We start from the raw sequence: 20,792 nt of genomic DNA on the forward strand, positions 1-20,792 counted from the left end.
CAGTGGTGGAGAGCGTGCACGGTGGAGAGCGTGCACGGTGGAGAGCGTGCACGGTGGAGAGCGTGCACGGTGGAGAGCGTGCACGGTGGAGAGCGTGCACGGTGGAGAGCGTGCACGGTGGAGAGCGTGCACGGTGGAGAGCGTGCACGGTGGAGAGCGTGCACGGTGGAGAGCGTGCAGTGGTGGAGAGCGTGCACGGTGGAGAGCGTGCACGGTGGAGAGCGTGCACGGTGGAGAGCGTGCACGGTGGAGAGCGTGCACGGTGGAGAGCGTGCACGGTGGAGAGCGTGCAGTGGTGGAGAGCGTGCACGGTGGAGAGCGTGCAGTGGTGGGGTGTGCGGAGTCCCGGCTCACCTCCACATGAGGGTCTGGTGCACGGACTGGCGCAGGTGGAACACGTGGTTGGAGACGGCGAGGTTGTGCTCCAGGCGGAACGGCTCCAGCACGATGCCGTCCCTCACCGGAAACGTGAGACGCAGCTCATCCCCGGGGTTCCCTGGACATGGGGGGGGGGGGGGGGTTGCAGGGAGGGGCGGGGCGGGGTCAGCCACGCGCACACGCGCACAGCTACGGACAACGAGATGGGCGACGCGCTTGTCAGGTTCCATCGTAACACGTCCACCTATCTGGCACGACTATGAGACGACTTCACATCCGGTTTGGAACTCTCACGATAGTTGGCAATCTATAAATCTAATCAAGTATGCATGTGTCTGCATGTGTCTGCACGTGTGATGTGTGTCTGCATGTGTGCGTACGTGTCCACGTGTCCTTGTGTGTGAGACCATGGGTGTCCGTCAACGTGTAGGAGTCGGTGTCCACATGCCTGTGTGCACACGTGTGTGTCCATGGTGGTCGCTGACAGCACTTGCCCCAAAAGTTTATTGAGGCTATATGGGTGACCTTTGTCTTTGTGTGTCCATGTGTGTGTGAATCAAGAGTGCACGTGTCCAGGTGCGATTATCGTTTTCCGTGTTTCCGCGAGTGAGTGTGTTTGAACCCGTGTGTGTGCATCTGTGCATGTAGACAGGCGTGTTATTGTGCGTGTCTACGTGTGCGTGTGATGACTGATCTCGGTCAACCCGTGGCACCTGGGTCTGTCCTGTGATCTCCTGCCAGCGGACGTTCGACACTTCACGTGGCCTTAAAGTGCACTGAGCCTGGCACAAGCGCCGTGGTGACTTCACCGCCACTTAGTGGCGAATGGCGGTTGTTGTTTTTGTTGTGCGTGTGCGCCTACGCGTGTGTGTGCGCCTACGCGTGCGTGCATACGTGCGTCGCCGTTCCTCTCGCCGTCGTGTGATGGGCGCTCACCTGTCGGCGGGACCAGACCCAGCTTGACGTCGGGGGGGTACGGCGGCTTCACGTCGGGTGGGTAGTGGGGCTTCACGTCCTGGCTGGGGGACAGGTACGGCGGCACGTGGCTCCCCGGGGTCACCGGCGGGGTCGGGTTCCCGGGGATCGGGGAGTGGGGGTAACCGGGCATCCCCCTCGCCTGCACAATGCGCACACACACACAAGATCCGCCGTATAGCTTTAACAAACTGTTGGGTCAAGAGCTGTTTGCGAGCACCAATTAAAGGTGGCAAGGAGGAAGTTGGGGGTGGGCGCGGGGGAGTGGTGGGCACAGCATCACGCTTTTTGTCTCCACAGTGTTCATGTTTCTACACATCGCAGGAGGTACAAATTTAAGGCTGAATCGACCTAGCGGAGGGCCAGGACTGGTTCTGAAGGCCTTGAGCTTGGACTTGAACAGAGGCAGGGAGTCGATAGCACAGACGGCTGGGGGAGCAGAGGGGAATGAGCGACCTCCTACTCGGTGAAGGTTTACTGGTGGACTTGGATGTTGGAGTGCAGAGTGTGTGGAGAGAAGTGAGATGTAGAGGCGAGGGCGAGTCCACGGAGGATCGTGATGCATGGCACGCGAGTGTGCGTGTGTGGAGACGTACCCCAGGGTACGCTTGCTGTCCATAGCCGTAGCTGCCCGCAGGGAAGCTGGAGTTCTGGGTGCTGTACTGTTCCTGGGGCTGCACGCACACACGCGCACACAACGACAATGGACACCATCCTATGAGCATGGCTAAGAGCACGCAGTTAGCGAGCCGGCACACGGCACTGGGCATAATACTGTTGCGCTAATTATTCTCGCCGTCTTTGTCTTCCCAGCGCCAATGTTGATCTCGTACAGTGCTAGGTCGTCAATTATGCCCGAGTCAACCTTGGGGAGGTCCTGAATGTGGTCGTGCAATCGTGAGGTTATTCCACAGCCATTCATTGCCTGAGTGACGCCGCTGTGATATCAACAGACTGCTGCTGTAAGGGTGCCTGGCTCTAACTTTGAAGTCCTCACTTTCTCCTGAACGTGGTTTGAGAGCTTGCGCCGGACAGCCCAGGACAGCCAGCCCAAGTGCTTCGCTTTAAAGATGGGCACGTGACAATGCATCAAGCCACGGATTAAGCATCTATTCTCGCATTCGCAACGCGTGAATCAAATCGTGCGTGCGAGTGAGACGAGACGCTGATTTATGCAATGATGATTTATTCCCCCCAGCGTTACATTTTGGCTAATAACAACACTGCCAAAACTGTGCAATCGAGATGAAAAACACGCAAAGCAATGCAAACGAGATGGTAAAAATCAAGACACAAAATAAATTATTCTGGAATCGGTGCACCACCTCTTAATTGTTACAACTCATCAAACCGCTCGGTGGGGTGCGCATCGTGATGCCCGAAGCGGTGGCGACGTCACGTCGCTGCGGCATCTGTGCCAGGCTAGGTTCACTCCGAGCAGGACGATCGACGTCTTAAATGAGAATCAGAATCTTTATTTAGACTGGAAGAAATCCGGCGAGCTCCGAAGCTCTTCTTTCACAGATGTCCGGTAGGCTCACAGATGCCACCAGGCCGCACACAAGCAGAGCGACCGTCAGGGGTGACCCACGTACCTTGTAGTACTGGCTCATGCTGGGGTTGGGGTACTGGCCCATGGCCGGGTTGGGCGGGTACTGCCCGCCCGGTTGCCCGGGCAGCCGCTGCCCGGGGTAGCCCGGGGAGGCCAGGGTTCGCTGGGGGGCGGCTTGCGGGAACTGACCCCCTTGGGCTCCTCCATACTGAGGACCTCCACCAGGATACTGGGGACCATAGCCCTACACACACACAGACACACACAGACACACATACGCATGTGTTAGCAAACACAAAGATCCCGGCATAGCAAGTGCTTCGAGCGAGCACTTAGGTGGGTGGCCAACACCGCACCTGGGTGCCTTTATCTCCCCAGCGTTGATGTTTGCACACCACACCAGGTAGTTATTTAAGGCAGAGTCAACCAACAGGGAGCCCAGTGTTCAGCTGAATGAAACACGTTCAGTGTAAATTTACCCCCAATGAATTATTTTACGCGGCGAAATTTAAGATCGATGTGGCCGGGGATCGAAACCCGATCGCCGGGTCCGTCCCGCGGTGAGATAACCGCTATGCCACCGCTCCCCACGTAAAACCAACTACCCCACACTCCGCACGTGCACCACGAGGAGGCCACTGCCAGTTTAGCTCTGTATTTATAGCAGTAGATGTGTGTCTCGAGGGATTTTCTCCAGCTTTCTGCAGCGACGGTTATTATTAAGCCCACCAGCGCCTGCTATTTGCGCCTCGCATCTCATTTATTTATAGTCACCTGTTGGCTTGTTTAGGCGGCCTATTTCTGCTTGAGCCACTACGAGTTTGTCAAGCCTGACCCACCAGTGAGCCTCCGTTTGGCCATGCGGAGGGCGCCCCCCCCCTTTAGGGGCTGCGCGTGTCCAAGGGCAAAAAACGCAACTCCGTGTTCTCCTGTGTCTCCTGTCATCCGCGTGACCCTCATGGCATTCAGCCCCCCCTAATACCATGTCCCTCCACCGGCCTACAGACCCTCTATGATCCATCATAACCCCCCCCCCCCCAATTCTCCTATTCCCACAATGCCCCATTATCCTCTCCACATTTAATTGGCCTCCGTTGCCAAGTACCCCCTGCATGTGCCCCACACGCTGTGCCTATCCCCCCCCTCCCCTCCCCTCCCCTCCCTCACCTCTCCCGGATAGGCGCGTTTCATTCCCATCTGCGGGCCAACGCGCTGGGCGCCGTGCCCGGGGGGGTACCCGCCCCCCGCCTGCTGCCCCATGCGCTGCCCGGGCGGCGCCGGGTACAGGGGCCCCAGGCCCGGCGGCCGCGACATGCCCTGCGGGTTCATGGGGCCCGACATGCCGGGCCCCCCGCGTGGACCCGGCTGGCTCAGGAACTGGTTCTGGTAGGGTTGCCCGGGGCCCATCTGGAAAGAGGAGCAAACCTGTAGGGGTGGGGCACAAAGGTGGTGGGGGGAGGGGGACACCAAAGCGAAGGGGGGAGCCGATATTAGACGCGTGGAAGAGAAAGTGTACCCGCAAGAGCAATTGTAGGTCAATGCTGCTACTGCAGTGGTACAGGCTATGCCACAATGGTGAACACAATTAAGTGGTATGCCCTAAGCCAATCCTGTGATTGCAGTGGTACAGGCTGCGCTGCACTACCGTAGTGAGCATAGTGGTACGTTCCAAGCCAAATCTGTGAACGTAGTGGTACAGGCCATACTACGCTAGTGAGCACAGTGGTAAGCTCCAAGCTGCTCTATAAATATAACTCAACACATTTGTCTATACAAACATGTCATGTGCTATGAAGAAGGGCCATTGACCGAAGAGTGACCAATTGTATATTTTTACTTTTAAGACCACAGTGTTTTCGACGAATTCGTTCAGTTAATTATTTGTGCTTGTGCAGTATCACCAAAATGATTAGATCACGTCTGAATCTAGTGGTACAGACTATGCCGTACTAGTAAATACAACACAGTGGTATGCTGCAAGCCACCCCTGTGAATGCAGTGGGGTACATTCCTTGCCCCCCACACCCAACCACTGCAGTACACATTTGTGTGTGAGCATACATGCAAACAGACGTGCGCACACGCAGACTGTGCAGTACTGACCCTACACCCCCCGTGATCGTAGTGGTATGTTCCGTGTGCCACCCCCTCGGGTTCAATGGTACGCACCGCTCCATACTGGCCCATCTCTTGGTTCTGTTTCTCCTGGAGGGCGGCAACAGTTGCCGTGGCGGTGGCTGTTGCCGTGGCAGCCGCCGCGGCAACAGCAGCGGCAGCAGCAGCTGCTGCGGGCTGGGGAAAGCTACCGCGTGGTTGAGAGCTGCTCACACACATCATCACCAACATCATCATCAACATTCATCAGCTCTCTATTCGTCACCAATATTAACATCACTATAATCATCACCACCAACACCAACCTCTTCAGCATCACCATTGCTAATATCACCATCATCATCATCATCCAAGTTACCAACATCACGATCATTATTATAATCCAACATCACCATCACCACTAACGTCACCAATCATATGAGCACCACCAACACCGTCACCAACACTGGTCATCATCACCATTTTCATCACAACCGCCTCCAACACGCCTCTGTCATCGCCTTCACCGCAAGCAGCGTTATCACAAACTTGCCGTGATCACCACCACGTCCAAAGTCGGTCACCACTGTTGTCATAGTAACCTGTCGCCTCCCATCCCCCCACCTCTGACCCCGTTACCCCCGAGGCGGACATCCCCGAGAGGGATAACCGCGTCCCCCCCTCTGACCCCGTGTGCCCTCCTCACCTGCCAGGGTATCCGGCCCCCGCCCCGGGGTAACCCCCGCGGGCGTACATCCCCTGCTGAATGTACATCTTGCCAGCGTTGCCTCCGCCGCCCTGGAAGGGTTGCTGCTGATTGGAGAACTGGGGCGACGTCATGCCAGGGTTGTTGCCTGGCAGCCCCGGATTGTTGGACATGGGGTTTCCCAGAACCTGTAAAGCAGGCGATCGAGGCGATCGGGGCGATGGGATGGGGGGCGCATATGCACACGTGCGTTTGAAAAACGAGCGGGGGATGAATTCGTGAAGACGGTCGTTTGTTTGTTTATTCGGAAATCCTCGAGACTGGTTTTCAGGAGGGTCCCTGCCTGGATGCGTTTGTCAACTTACTCGCTGCCGAGGGCAAGGCCGAACCGCGCGGTTGCGTGCGCAGCGAGCGACTTAAACCAGTGACATCGTTAAACTCAGTTAAACAGTAAAACCCAAAACTAAACCTGGTCAAAGTTCAGCTATGTTAGTTGCAAATGCAAAGTTAAAACCAGTTGTAAGCACACACAGACACGAGCATGCGCACACATGCTGGGGCACACGAATTAAAAGACAAACGTCCCCCTATATGGCCTTTAACAGACTGTTGGGGCAAGCCCTGTTAGCGAGCACCTATGAAGGCCGGCATGGCACATGAGGGCCCTGCTGCCTTTGTCAAACCTAGAGGAGGCCCAGTACCAGTTCAGATCTTCGCTGCGCTATGGACTCGGCGAGCGGTTTTCGACCTCGGGGCCGCTGGGTTCGTAGCGCAGGGCATCAACTGCGCCACCGTTCCCCACGGCACATCAATGCCACCCTCCTCGTGCCCCCCCCCCCCCTCCTTGCCCCCCCACCCCTTCCACACACGCACACACACCCTTGAGTCGGATCAAGAATAGGGGCGGGGGGCGCAATTATCCCCACTGCCCCCCTCTTAGTTCCGCCGCTGATGCACACGCACGCACTCGCGTGCACAGACACGCACGCTCGCTCGCGGTCAAACGTGTCCACTCTGCAGGCACGCGTGTTGATTTCACGGAGCCAAATTAGTCGTCAACCGTCGCCAATTTAAATTTTCGCTCCAATTTTCCCACTAATTACACGTTTTTAATTCTGAGCGCAAATGTAGTTTGATTTGACTTCATTTACCGCGCGCGCCACCAGACAAGACGGCTCCCCGCTTCTGGTGTTGAGCATCAAGAGGCGCGACGCTGCGTGGGGAGCTCGTGAACGCAAGTGGGGGTTCGTGTGGGGGGGGGGGCCCTGATGAAGATGATGATCATCATGAAAACAATGAAAGAGTCAAGAACCCCGGTAATGCCACGTCAACGGTGAAGGTGTCGCCGTCCTCGAGTGAGTTCAATTCTCAGGTGGCGGTCTTGATCCTGTGATGGTAATTCCACATTACTGTGGTTGGGGCCAGCCTATCCACAAGACAACCGCCGTTCACGCATTACCGACACATCATCTCAAGGCCTTCTAACCGAGTCAGTATGGTGCCGCTGTGGCGCACATTAGTCAATAACACTGTGGCCTGAATACAAAATATTAAATGGGCGACGTTCTGTATACTTTTCACACAGGCCAAAGAGGCTCAAAGCGGCCTCTCTCTGTGTGCTGTGCGAAAGACGAAAGGCCTCTGTCCCACGTGTTCCATACAAGGGCCATTGCCCGAAACACGTTGCCAGCTCTGTCATTTTCGTTGACTCGGTAATGCAAGTCGCTGTATTGTCACGGGCTGCGCCGTGTTGTTGTTGTTTGACGTGCGTCGCTTGCACGCCGTGGCGTCCTTGTGCTACACGTGTTGCGTCGGATTAATAGCTGCGCGCCGGCGGGCGCACGCTTGTGTCCTCTGCGTGCCCTGGGTCTCCCTTGTAAAAGACGTGCGAATCTCAGTGGGGCTCTCTCTTTCTCGCGCGGTTAAATAAAGAACTCCGTCTGTCTAAACACTGCCTGCGAGCCGTATCACAGTTGGAGATCGGCAGAGAGTCGAGTCTGGGAACAAACGTCACGAGTTCATCCTCTGTACCGCCCACCACCGCCACCACCAGCCTTGGCTCAGGACAGGAGATCGAGTGTGAACATTGGCGGCCTCAATAGGCACTTGCCGACAGCATTTTCAACAACAGTCTGGGGGATCTATATCTTTGTTTTAATTTCTTGTGCATGTGTACGTACGTGTCGCGAGAGGTAGCGTAGCGGTTAGCGTGCTGCGCGACCCGAGTTCGATTTCCGCTCACAACCAATAACAGTGGCGAATATTTGAACCGTTTCTGGGCCTCCCTTAAGTTGACTCAGCCTTAATTGAGGCAGTATAATTGGGGCGACAAAGGCGGCCAGGCGTGGTACTGGCCACCCACCCCCTGGTGTGTCGTTTTTCCGAACTTCATAGTTGCTCGCAAACAGCACTTGCCCCAAAAACGTTTTAAGGCTATGCGGGGGATCTTTATCTCTGTAAACATTTGTACGTGTTAGTGTGTGCATAAGCATGTGTGTACGTACGGGTGGGGTACATGTGTGTGTGGTGCTGTGCTATTTATCACACTGCACGACGGACCTTCGGTGACCCTGGTTGTATTCTCAACCATTCATAACATCAGTGGTAAGCTGTCAAGTTGTATCTGGCCTGTCCTAGGCTGCCCTAGGTTGACTCGGCACCTGGTGCTGAGTGTGAACATCAGCAGTGAAGAGACAAAGGCTTCAGGGAGTCGAGCTGGCCACACCACACCCCTGTGCACAGCGATGGCTTAATAACTCTACTCATCCCAACAGTTAAATCGGGAGCTGTTTTGTCTTTTGTGTGCATAAATGGTCAATTCTGCCTTAAATGAGCACCTGGTATGGTGTGTAAACAGTATAATTGGGGAGACAAAGGTGGCTTGGCATAGTAATGGCTACCCACTGTCTTTTGTGCACGTATGGCTGAGTGAATGTGTACGTGTGTGTCTTTGTGCGCGCTCATTGATTTGTGTGTGTGCATGCGCACATGCATATACGAGCATGTGTCCGTGCGTAGCGTGTGTCCGTTGCCTATCGCTGCGGCTAAAAATACACGCGTGACTCTGCGCAGTGATAGCCGTGGGCGCAGAGCACCGAATGGAAATTCTGACCTTGGCCTCGGTCGCTCCTGACGCACGTGGGCCGAGTGCGTAGGACACGGCTGGCACGTGTCCCGTGTCCGTGCATGTCCGTGTGTGTCCGTGCGTGCGCGTGTGTGCGTGCCCGTGCGTGTGCGTGCGTGTGCATGTGCGTGCCCGTGCGTGTGCGTCCGTGCGTGTGCGTCCGTGCGTGTGCGTGTCCGTGCGTGTGCGTGCGTGTGTCTGTGCGTGTGCGTGTGTGTCCGTGTGTGCGTGTGCGTGTGTGCGTGCAGCGGTAGCGCGGTGGTCGGTCCGCTGCTCTACGAACCTGGCGACCCGAGTTCGATTCTCGCTTACGGCCAACGTCAAGTGAAGAATATCTGAACCGGTCCGGAGCCTCCCCAAAGTCCCTATGTCGACTCAGCCTTAAATGACCACCTGGTGGCAGTGTGTAGCAAATGTCAGCACTGGGGAGACAAAGGCGGCCGGGCACGATGCTGGCCACACCACCCCCTCGTGCGCCGTGTTGTTGTTCGCTGGCGCTCGCTAACGGCATCACCTTCTTCCCCAAGTCTGCGTCGGGCTACAGGGGGATCTTCATCTTTCTCACTGTGCCACATGTAGGCCTACCCACACGTGTGCCCTCTGTCCGCGTATATCTGCTGGCGGTGCGTTCGTGTGTGCGTGCGTGAGTACGCCACCTGGCTCTGCGTGGTGTTGGTGACGCCCCACACCGTGGTGACGACGGAGAGCGACCCCGGCGGCTGGTTCGGGTTCTGTGGCCACGGCACGGACTCGTTGTATGTGAATGGGCCGTCCCTGCGATCGCGCACACACAAATGTACGCGCACACACAAACGTACACGCACAGACACACGTACACGCACAGACACACGCAGTGAGTCTTCAGCAGGTCACCCCAGCGACGGCGCTCAATCGCGTTGCCGAGCTTGACGCGGCCGCTTTACTCATAATATTTACGCGATGTCACAATTAATTATAGTCACGTTATCGGGGCTACGAATGCGGGGATTAGAGACCGCAACAGAGAAGTAATTCTAACCCGCAGAGACATCACTAGGCACACGTGCCAGGTACAGGTGCACTTCGATGCCACGTGGAACGTCGGCAACAAGGGCTCGCCAGCAGGTCATGGGGCAGACCGGGTGTTGCGCGTTAACTGATTTGGGGGGCGACTAGCGTTCACGCAGCACCTGCCCCGGCCACACCGCGTCTCGGTTAAACCTCCCGCAAGTACGGGCCGGCAAGCACACCGCACGCTGCGCACGCTGCACGCACGCAACCTCACGGCACGATTCCGCCCCCGCGTCTCAACCCCAGCAGCCACTCCAATTGAAATGTCACCGTGTACCCCCCCGTGTAATTAGCGCCGCCCTCGCACGGAGCGCAGGGCAGATTCAATTAGCCCGACAGTCACCCGCTGCCTCACCCTGCGCACGACAAACAAAGCCGCGGCAAAGCCCTCCCCACTTAATTACTCGAGAGGGGCGGCTAATGGCGGCGGTGGCTGCAGCGTGCTGCTGCTCCCGCCGCCGCAGCCGCCGAATCCATTTCTCGGTCACGGAAACCGCGGCCGCATTGGGGCTGGCCGCGTGCGTGCGTCAGGGTGTGTCTGTCTGTACCGTGGGGAGCGGTGGCACAGCAGTTAGCAGGTCGCGCTACAAACCCGGCGACCCGAGTTCCATTCCCGCTCACTGCCAACACCGGTGACGATTATCTGAACCGGTCCTGGGCCTCCCTTAGGTCGACTCAGCCTCAATTGAATACCTGGTGTGGTGTGTAAACATCGCCACTGGGAAGACAGAGGTGGTCAGGTGTGGTGCTGGCAATCCACGCCCTTGTGTGCCGTGTCGGCTTTCATAGTTGCTACTCGCAAATGGCACTTGCCCTAACAGCCGGTTAAAGGCTACAAAAGGGGGACCCTTGTGTTCGCACTGGTGGTGTTTGGTGACTGTTGGTGATTGTTGCAGGGGGTGGAGAGCGGGAGGGGTGGATGCGGGCGAGCGGGGGTGAAGAGGGGTGGATGCGGGCGAGCGGGGGTGAAGAGCGGGAGGGGTGGATGCGGGCGAGCGGGGGTGAAGAGCGGGAGGGGTGGATGTGGGCGAGTGGGGCTGGCGAGTGGCTGGTACCCGTGCGGAGGCGGGAGATTGGGCTTCATGGCGTTCATCCCCGGCTGCATCGGGGTGAGCTTGGCGCCCCCCTCGCTCTGCCGCGTCTTCTGGTGGCGCAGCAGCAGCAGGCGGCCGAGGTCCTCACACCAGGACGACAGCAGCGCTGTGATTGGGGGGGGGGCACACAAGGGGGCGAGAGGCGGGGGGGGATCACAGGGATGAGTACGGTCACTGGCGGCGGTGGCGGCTTCGCGGTTCTATAACGGTATCGGAAATCCTGGGGGCCGCTATAGGATTCCTTTAGGTGTCGTTTAGGGATTTTGCTGTAATTGCTTTTGGGGGGCGCGATGGATTTTTCTGAAATGGGATGCGCGATGGATTTTTTTTGCGGCGAGAGGAATGCGGTGTTGAGACGTGGGGGGGGGGGGGTACAGCGAGGAGATCCACGCGGCACAACCGCACATAGCGAAGATAAGCGCCACGTGGGGCACCGTGGCGCGCCACTGCACGCAACGTGTAATAACCACGACGGATGTGTACGTGCGTTGAACTTCTGTCGCACCGTACGTAGCCAACCGCGCTAATCGGAGGCGCAGGGCAAGGACGACAAACTAAAAATAGCAGTCCTAACGAGATGAGCTTCCAATCGAGATGTGAAATATTTCTACGCATGGTGTCTTCACCGCAAATACACCACGTCCCCACCACGTGCCACCGTGTGTACCCACAACACAACGCGCGCAAGGGCACACACACACACCACGTGTCCACCACCAGCGCACGAAGCGACACGCGCATCGCAGTCAGCAGAGGGCAGCAGAGGGCAGCGGAGGGCAGTGCGCGTCCCACATGGGCTTCACGGCACATTTGCTTGATTACACATTCACGCGCGCGCGCGCATGGAAAGATAATGTCATCTGTTTAGCCAGACAGAGTGATGGAGCAAGTGGCGTTAGCGAGCACCTATCAACGTCGGCATTGGCACACGAGAAGGTGACGATGTGTTCAGTACCACGCCTAGAGCCAACCTCTCTGCCTCCCACCCCCAGGGCTTCATCCCGCGCTGGTGGTGTTGACACGTCTGAACCAAGTACTCGGTGAATACCGAGACAACCTCAGGGGAGAGAGAGGCTCGCGACGGGCTGAGCTACAATACACTTGCGACTGATGCTATAAGCTGCGCTTGGGAATCGAACTCGGGTAATCGGTGGAACGTACAAGGCAGTCCGCCCCCGTCACACACACACACACGTCTTGTGTGTTGTACATGCCCCGTGGACTGAAATAGCTGGGGCTATGTACACACGAGTGTGTGCTTGTTTAACCGGCTGAGAACGCAAGACAGACGAGGATAGTTTCACTTGCAAGGAGTGACTTGGGATGGAGTGACCCACAGCGCTAGTTTGTTACACAGCTACCGGCTCCTAGCACTGGGGTATGAATGTGGTGTGTAGTCGGGCTTGAACGATTTGGGGGAAATATCTAATTGCGATTTTTCTGACATCTTGCGATTTGCGATAAAAAATGTAAGTCAAGCTTCAGTTCAATATTCACTGTGTAATAGATTTAAAACATGTGATGGAGCATTACCGCATGATACCATCAAAATATATGAATTGCTTCCAACATGCATTTATTAAAATGTTTTAATTGAAATTGAACAATCAAACATACCGCAATTTTTTAATTTTAAAAAAATAAAGTTATAATAAAAATAATAAACCAATTGCCATAAGTAACAGGACTTTTCAAATCGCAAAAAATCGCAGCCTTTGCGACTTGCCAATCGCATCGTTTCAAATTGCAATTTCGATTTGAAATCGATTAATCGTTCAGCCCGAGTACGTAGCCAGTATACTGCGGTATAGCTACCGGCTACTACCACTGGGGGATATGCCTGTGATGGGTAGTCAGCACACTGTGGTATAGCTGCTGCTACTGCTGCTACTGCTGCTGCTGCGTTACTGTGAATACTGGTCCACGCGAGATGCAGCCCCGTGGCCCCAGGGGATGGAGAAGTGAAATGTGGCTGTAATCAAGGCTGCATAGCAGCAGCAGCAGCCAGCACACGCGTGACACACACACACGCCGCGCTATCTCTACACACACACAATGCAGTCGTCCTAGTACACGCTACAACGCACGCACGCTACAACGCACGCACGCTACAACGCACGCACGCTACAACGCACGCACGCACGCTACAACGCACGCACGCACGCTACAACGCACGCACGCTACGACGCACGCTACGACGCACGCTACGACGCACGCGCGCTACAACGCACGCGCGCTACAACGCACGCGCGCTACAACGCACATGCCCACGCCGTTCACGCGCCCGTGGTGTACACACGCTAAATAGAGACGTGTCAAGATGTCACGGCCAGAGACGTTGATGTCACCGCTGTGTGTGTGTGTACAGACCAGAAATATGTATTGTACACTCAATGTACACGTACATAATATACACACTATAGAGATCCGGACACTGCAGCGTGTGTGTGTGTATAGTACACACGATGTGCGTGTGTGTGTTGAGGTGTGTACGAGGATGTGTGTGTGTGTGTGCTTCGAGAGGGGTGGTGTGTTTAGGGCTCAGTGTGTGTGGAGAGATGCGTGCCGGGCGTGGTGCTGGCCACCCACCCCCTCGTGTGCCGTGCCGGCCTTCATAGGTGCTCGCTAACAGCACTTGCCCCTACAGTCTGTTACATGCTATCGGGGGGATCTTTGCCTTTGCATGGAGTTGTGTGTGTTGATGTGTGGGTGTGTGTGTTGGAGGATGTGTGTGTGTGTTGGGGGAGATGTGTGGGTGTGTGTGTTGGAGGATGTGTGTGTGTGTGTTGGGGGAGATGTGTGGGTGTGTGTGTTGGAGGATGTGTGTGTGTGTGTGTTGGGGGAGATGTGTGTGTGTGTGTGTTGGAGGATGTGTGTGTGTGTTGGGGGAGGTGTGTTACGCTGCGCTACAAACCCGGCGAGTTAAATTCCCACTCACGCCCCAAAAACACAGTGGCGAATATCTGAACAGATCCTAGGCCTCCCCCCTAGGTCGACTCAGACTTAAACGTGTACCTGGTGTGGCGTGTAAGCATCACCTTTTGTGACGGTGCTGGCCACCCACCCCTCGGTGTGCCATTCCGGCTGTCATAGATGCTCGCTAACAGCACTTGACCCTAACAGCATGTCGAGGCTACACGGGGGATCTCTATCTCGAGACGCGTGAGTGTGTGTGGAGAGTTACATGTAAGGCGTTGTGCGAGTATTGGCGAGGGAAGGGAGGTGGGTGGGTGGGTGGGAGGTTTGGGCCAAGGCATTGATGATGTGGCTCGCAAAGCCAAGATTTAGCAAGATGCGAAAAGGAGGGGGGTGAGATGGGAGGGAGAAGTGGGGGAGGGGGGAGAGAGGGGATGGAGAGGGGGAGGGAGAGGGGGAGGGAGGGGAGAGAATCAGAGAGTGAGAGGCGGTGGGGGCAATGAATGAATGAGGTGGGGGGGGTGGAGAGAGCGGAGAGGGACGGACACAAGATGACATGGCAGGGAGAGGGGTGGTGACAGAGGACGGGTGGTGGTGGTGAGGAGGAGGGAGACGCAGGGAGAGAAGGGGGAGGGGAAGAGGGAGAGAGAGATGGGGGGGGTAGAGTGAAATGGGGACGCTGCCAGCTGCACAGACAGCCCAACCCCGTCACTACAGACACGCACCACCTCCAACACACCCACTCAGTCACACACACCTCCAACACACCCACTCAGTCACACACACCTCCAACACACCCCACACACACACACTTCCAACACACCCACTCAGTCACACACACCTCCAACACACCCCACACACACACACCTCCAACACACCCACTCAGTCACACACACCTCCAACACACCCCACACACACACACCTCCAACACACCCACTCAGTCACACACACCTCCAACACACCCCACACACACACCTCCAACACACCCCACACACACACACCACCTCCAACACACACCACTCAGTCACACACACACACACACCTCCAACACACCCCACTCAGACACACACACACACCACCTCCAACACACCCCACACACACACCACTCAGACACACACACACCACCTCCAACACACCCCACACACACACAACCTCCAACACACACCACTCACACACACACCAACACCCCCACTCAGTCACACACTCACACACACACCTCCAACACACCCCACTCAGTCACACACACACACACCTCCCACACCCCCACACACCACCTCCAACACCCCCCACTCAGTCACACACACACCACCTCCCAGTCAGTCACACACACACACACCACCTCCAACACACCACACACACACACACCTCCCACACACCCCACTCCCACACACACACACCTCCCACACACCCCACTCACACACACACACCACCTCCCAGACACAGCCGACCAGGGCAGAGCACGGGGTCGGGGCGGGTGTCGATGTTGACGGTGGAGGCGATGGAGGTGATGGAGGCGATGGAGGCGAGGGGTGGGAATGGCGATGAGCGATGATGTCAGGAGGGGAGAGGGAGGGAGGGAGTAGGCAAGGGGGTTGGAGGGATTGGTGAGGAGGGGTTGGTGAGGAGGGGTTGGTGAGGAGGGGTTGGTGAGGAGGGAGGGAGGGAGGCAGTGAGGGGTGCTGCAGGCGGAGAGGGAGTGCGGGGAAGACGCGGGAGGGAGAGTGGGCAGAGGAGTAGGGAGGGGGGTGAGAGGGATAGGGAGGAAGGGGGAGGGAGGGAGAGGGGGAGGGAGGGGAGGGAGGGAGGGGAGGGAGGGAGAGGGTGGGAGGGAGGGAGGGGGAGGGAGGGATAGGGGGGGGAGGGATAGGGGGAGGGAGGGGGAGGGAGGGATAGGGGGAAAGAGGGAGGGGGAGGGAGGGAGGGAGGGGGAGGGAGGGAGGGAGAGGGAGGGATAGGGGGAGGGAGGGGGAGGGAGGGAGGGAGGGGGAGGGAGGGATAGGGGGAGAGAGGGAGGGGGAGGGAGGGAGGGAGGGGGAGGGAGGGAGGGGGAGGGAGGGGAGGGAGGGAGAGGGTGGGAGGGAGGGAGGGAGGGATAGGGGGAGGGAGGCGGAGGGAGGGATAGGGGGAGGGAGGGAGGGGGAGGGAGGGAGGGAGAGGGAGGGTGGGAGAGGGAGGGTGGGAGGGCTGCAATTGGGTGGGCGGTGTCATTGCCCGTGCATCTGTTGTTGCTGAACACGAGCCAGATTGGCGCCCCACTCCGTGGGCCACGTGACGCCGTGATGTTTGTACGCGCGCGTGTTCACCTCTTCATACAAACACAACGCTGCACACACACACGCACATACACACGCTGTACACACACGCACACACCAGCGTGCGTGTGTGTGTGGGTGCGTGGCAGTGGTTTGCGCACTGCGCTACGAATCCAGCACGACCTGGATTGCATTCCCACAGCCGTGCACACACCAAGATTTGGCAAGTGGCATCCGAACCTGGCCTGTGCTTCCCCCCTAGGTCGACTCAGCCTTGAATGAGTAGCAGATTGAGTCTCAAGAGGTCCTCGGTGCTCGCGAACAGCGCTTACCCCCCACCCCCCCCCATGACTCGGTAAAGGTGAATCTGCATCACGTGGAGTCTGCTGCCGTGTGTGTATATAACGCTGTGTGTGTGTGTAACGCTGTGTGTATGTAACGCTGTGTGTATACCGCTGTGTGTGTGTAACGCTGTGTGTGTGTGTAACGCTGTGTGTATACCGCTGTGTGTGTATACCGCTGTGTGTGTGTAACGCTGTGTGTGTGCGTAACGCTGTGTGTGTATACCGCTGTGTGTGTGTGTGTAACGCTGTGTGTGTGTGTAACGCTGTGTGTATGTAACGCTGTGTGTGTATGTAACGCTGTGTGTGTGTGTAACGCTGTGTGTGTGCGTAACGCTGTGTGTGTGTGTAACGCTGTGTGTGTGTAACGCTGTGTGTGTAACGCTGTGTGTATAACGCTGTGTGTGTGTAACGCTGTGTGTGTGTGTAACGCTGTGTGTGTAACGCTGTGTGTATACCGCTGTGTGTGTGTAACGCTGTGTGTGTGTGTAACGCTGTGTGTGTAACGCTGTGTGTGTGTGTGTAACGCTGTGTGTGTGTAACGCTGTGTGTGTATACCGCTGTGTGTGTGTGTGTAACGCTGTGTGTGTGTGTAACGCTGTGTGTGTAACGCTGTGTGTGTGTGTAACGCTGTGTGTGTATACCGCTGTGTGTGTGTGTGTAACGCTGTGTGTGTGTGCGTAACGCTGTGTGTGTGTGTAACGCTGTGTGTGTATACCGCTGTGTGTGTGTGTATACCGCTGTGTGTGTGTGTGTAACGCTGTGTGTGTGTGTGTAACGCTGTGTGTGTGTGTGTAACGCTGTGTGTGTAACGCTGTGTGTGTGTGTGTAACGCTGTGTGTGTATACCGCTGTGTGTGTGTGTGTAACGCTGTGTGTGTGTGTGTAACGCTGTGTGCGTAACGCTGTGTGCGTAACGCTGTGTGCGTAACGCTGTGTGTGTAACGCTGTGTGTGTGTAACGCTGTGTGTGTAACGCTGTGTGTGTGTAACGCTGTGTGTGTGTAACGCTGTGTGTGTATACCGCTGTGTGTGTGTGTGTAACGCTGTGTGTGTGTAACGCTGTGTGTGTATACCGCTGTGTGTGTGTGTGTAACGCTGTGTGTGTGTGTAACGCTGTGTGCGTAACGCTGTGTGCGTAACGCTGTGTGCGTAACGCTGTGTGTGTAATGCTGTGTGCGTAACGCTGTGTGTGTAACGCTGTGTGTGTGTAACGCTGTGTGTGTGTATACCGCTGTGTGTGTGTGTGTATCACGCTGTGTGTGTAACCCCGTGTGCCCCTACATCACCCACACGTGTTGCACCGCGCGCGTCTCAAGGAGCGGTCTCCAAGCCGGCGGTGGAAGTGTCCCCGCAGTTCGAGACGACGACGACGACGACGCTGATGCTGCCGAGCGGACCTCTGAGCAAGACTTGAACTTTAAAAAAATGTTTTACTTCTGACTGACACACCAACACCCAGCCTGCACTTACATAAACACACAACAACCGCCATCCGTCACTAAGTAGCAGTGACGCCACCACAGCTCCTGTGCCAGGCTAGGTACACTTTGAGGCCACGTGAAGTGTCGAACGCCCGCTCGCAGGAGGTCACGGGGAAGACCCAGATGTGGCATGGGTCGACTGACCGGCAGATGCACACCGCCTGTGACCCCCACCGTGGCAACTTGCAGCACGACAACAACGCAGTCTCGGAGAGAATGAATCAGAGAGAATGATTCGGAGAGAATGATTCAGAGAGATCGAATGATCGAGAGAGTATTATTCCGAGAGAGTATTATTCCGAGATAGAATGATTCCTCAATCGAATGATCGAGATAAGAGAGAGAACGACTGAAAACCTAGGGACGGAGCGGGCAAGGCGGCACACATCCAAGACAGGCGCCAACAATGTTCCCGAGCTCTGCGGTTCTATATTGATATGCTCCAAGCGAACACACCGTGTGTGTGTGTGTGTGCGCTACGTCGCAGCGATGTAACAGCCCCGGCACGACACGCGGCGGCCGGGGGTGCTGGGACTCCCCAACCGCGCTACAGTCAGAACTCACAACAACACCTCAAGGTGGCGTTGCTAAGGAACCGGTGATGGGTGGGTGGGGGGATGTTAAGTGCTGTTCCACTTTGCCAATTCATCGGCGGCTACTTTTGGTTGGGGCTTTGACTCGATGTGTACAGACGCACAGATCTCCCGCGGTAGCAAGCAGCAGCAACAATAGGCCGCACCATCATGGGGAGCTGTTGTCCTTGTTTTGTTCGGGGGGGGGGGTGAGAATGCTCACTCTTGCAATATTCGGCTTAAACAGAAACAGCTGAACCCTCCCTCCCTCCCCCCTACGACACACGACTCTCCAACCACAACTCTCCCAACGAGCACGCAGGCAGGCAGAGCAAGCAGGAAGCTGTGTACAAGCATGGACTTAGACACACGTAAACACATATTGACACACACATCATAGAATGTGCTGTTAGCGAGCACCTATGAAGGTCGGAACGGCACGGGCAGCATCTGGGCAGTACACCGCGCACATCCCCCCACCCCAGCCATTGCAATACCGTACAGAATCATCGAGTACACACAGACAAAGATCCCCCGTATAGCCTTGACGGACTGCGAGCAGCGATGAAGGCCGGCAAGGTACACCATAGTTATTGTCATCTCCCCACTACTCACTAACCCACCACGTGACATAACCCACGACTCACTAACCCACCACGTGACACACCCCACTACTCACTAACCCACCACGTGACATAACCCACGACTCACTAACCCACCACGTGACACAACCCACGACTCACTAACCCACCACGTGACACACCCCACTACTCACTAACCCACCACGTGACACACCGCATTACTCACTAACTCACCACGTGACACACCCCACGACTCACTAACCCACCACGTGACACACCCCACCACCCCATCACGACCACACTCGCCGCTCGGGAGAGATGACGATAACTATGGTGGTGACTATACGCCACACGATCACTCCACATTACTACCGAACCACACCCCCACCCAATCCACCACCACACACGCCACGAAACCACCACCACAACCACAAACAACTCCACCACCACCCCCAACTCCACCACCCCCCCACCCCCAACTCCACCACCACACCCCCCACTAAACCACCACAGCCCCCCACCCCCACCCCAACTCCACCCCCCCCCACTTCACTACCCCAGCCCAACACCAGCACACACCCCACCCCCAACTCCACCATCACACCCCCCCACCCCCAACTCCACCATCACACCCCCCCCACCCCCAACTCCACCACCACACCCCCAACTCCACCACCACACCCCCCCACCCCCAACTCCACCACCACACACCCCCACCCCCAACTCCACCATCACACCCCCAACTCCACCACCACACCCCCCCACCCCCAACTCCACCACCACACCCCCCCACCCCCAACTCCACCATCACACCCCCAACTCCACCACCACACCCCCCACCCCCAACTCCACCACCACACCCCCCCAACTCCACCACCAAACCCCCAACTCCACCACCACACCCCCCACCCCCAACTCCACCACCACACCCCCCCACCCCCAACTCCACCACCAAACCCCCAACTCCACCACCACACCCCCCACCCCCAACTCCACCACCAAACCCCCACTAAACCACCACAACCCCCCACCCCAACTCCACCACCACACCCCCCCCACCCCCAACTCCACCACCACACCCCCCCACCCCCAACTCCACCATCACACCCCCAACTCCACCACCACACCCCCCCACCCCCAACTCCACCACCACACCCCCCCACCCCCAACTCCACCATCACACCCCCAACTCCACCACCACACCCCCCACCCCCAACTCCACCACCACACCCCCCCACCCCCAACTCCACCACCAAACCCCCAACTCCACCACCACACCCCCAACTCCACCACCACACCCCCAACTCCACCACCACACCCCCCACCCCCAACTCCACCACCACACCCCCCACCCCCAACTCCATCACCACACCCCCCCACCCCCAACTCCACCACCAAACCCCCAACTCCACCACCACACCCCCACCCCCAACTCCACCACCACACCCCCCACCCCCAACTCCATCACCACACCCCCCCACCCCCAACTCCACCACCAAACCCCCACTAAACCACCACAGCCCCCCACCCAACTCCCCCCCCCCACTTCACCACCGCAGCCCAACACCAGCACACACCCCGCCCCCAGCAGTCTGCAGGAGCCAGGGATCCATTGATTTCCTCTGGCCGCGGGCCTTCATTATTCCAGGCACACTCGCCGCGTGTCTAATGCCTC

At 57.2% G+C, this 20,792-nt stretch overlaps 1 protein-coding gene across 8 annotated transcripts in view; it reads right to left on the reverse strand.

Moving 5' to 3' along the window:
• The window catches only part of LOC144934227 (zinc finger MIZ domain-containing protein 1-like), a 45,419-nt gene that overhangs the window by 12,408 nt on the left and 12,219 nt on the right, over positions 1 to 20,792 (reverse strand). For 6 of the 8 annotated variants that reach the window (XM_078859842.1, XM_078859838.1, XM_078859840.1 and 3 more), the window contains exons 2-10: positions 10,935 to 11,079; positions 9,486 to 9,603; positions 5,706 to 5,893; positions 5,009 to 5,225; positions 4,073 to 4,330; positions 2,949 to 3,149; positions 1,950 to 2,027; positions 1,315 to 1,495; positions 355 to 496 (exon numbers count right to left, since the gene is read on the reverse strand). In XM_078859842.1, coding sequence (XP_078715968.1) covers positions 355 to 496; positions 1,315 to 1,495; positions 1,950 to 2,027; positions 2,949 to 3,149; positions 4,073 to 4,330; positions 5,009 to 5,225; positions 5,706 to 5,893; positions 9,486 to 9,603; positions 10,935 to 10,984 — 1,433 coding nt within the window. In that variant the 5' untranslated portion in view covers positions 10,985 to 11,079. The remainder of the gene's footprint in view (positions 1 to 354; positions 497 to 1,314; positions 1,496 to 1,949; positions 2,028 to 2,948; positions 3,150 to 4,072; positions 4,331 to 5,008; positions 5,226 to 5,705; positions 5,894 to 9,485; positions 9,604 to 10,934; positions 11,080 to 20,792) is intronic. The other 2 variants (XM_078859841.1, XM_078859843.1) reach the window with 2 other exon arrangements.

This window comes from Lampetra fluviatilis, chromosome 9 (assembly GCF_964198595.1).
Source record: "Lampetra fluviatilis chromosome 9, kcLamFluv1.1, whole genome shotgun sequence".
In the NCBI taxonomy this organism is placed as follows: Eukaryota; Metazoa; Chordata; class Hyperoartia; order Petromyzontiformes; family Petromyzontidae; genus Lampetra; species Lampetra fluviatilis.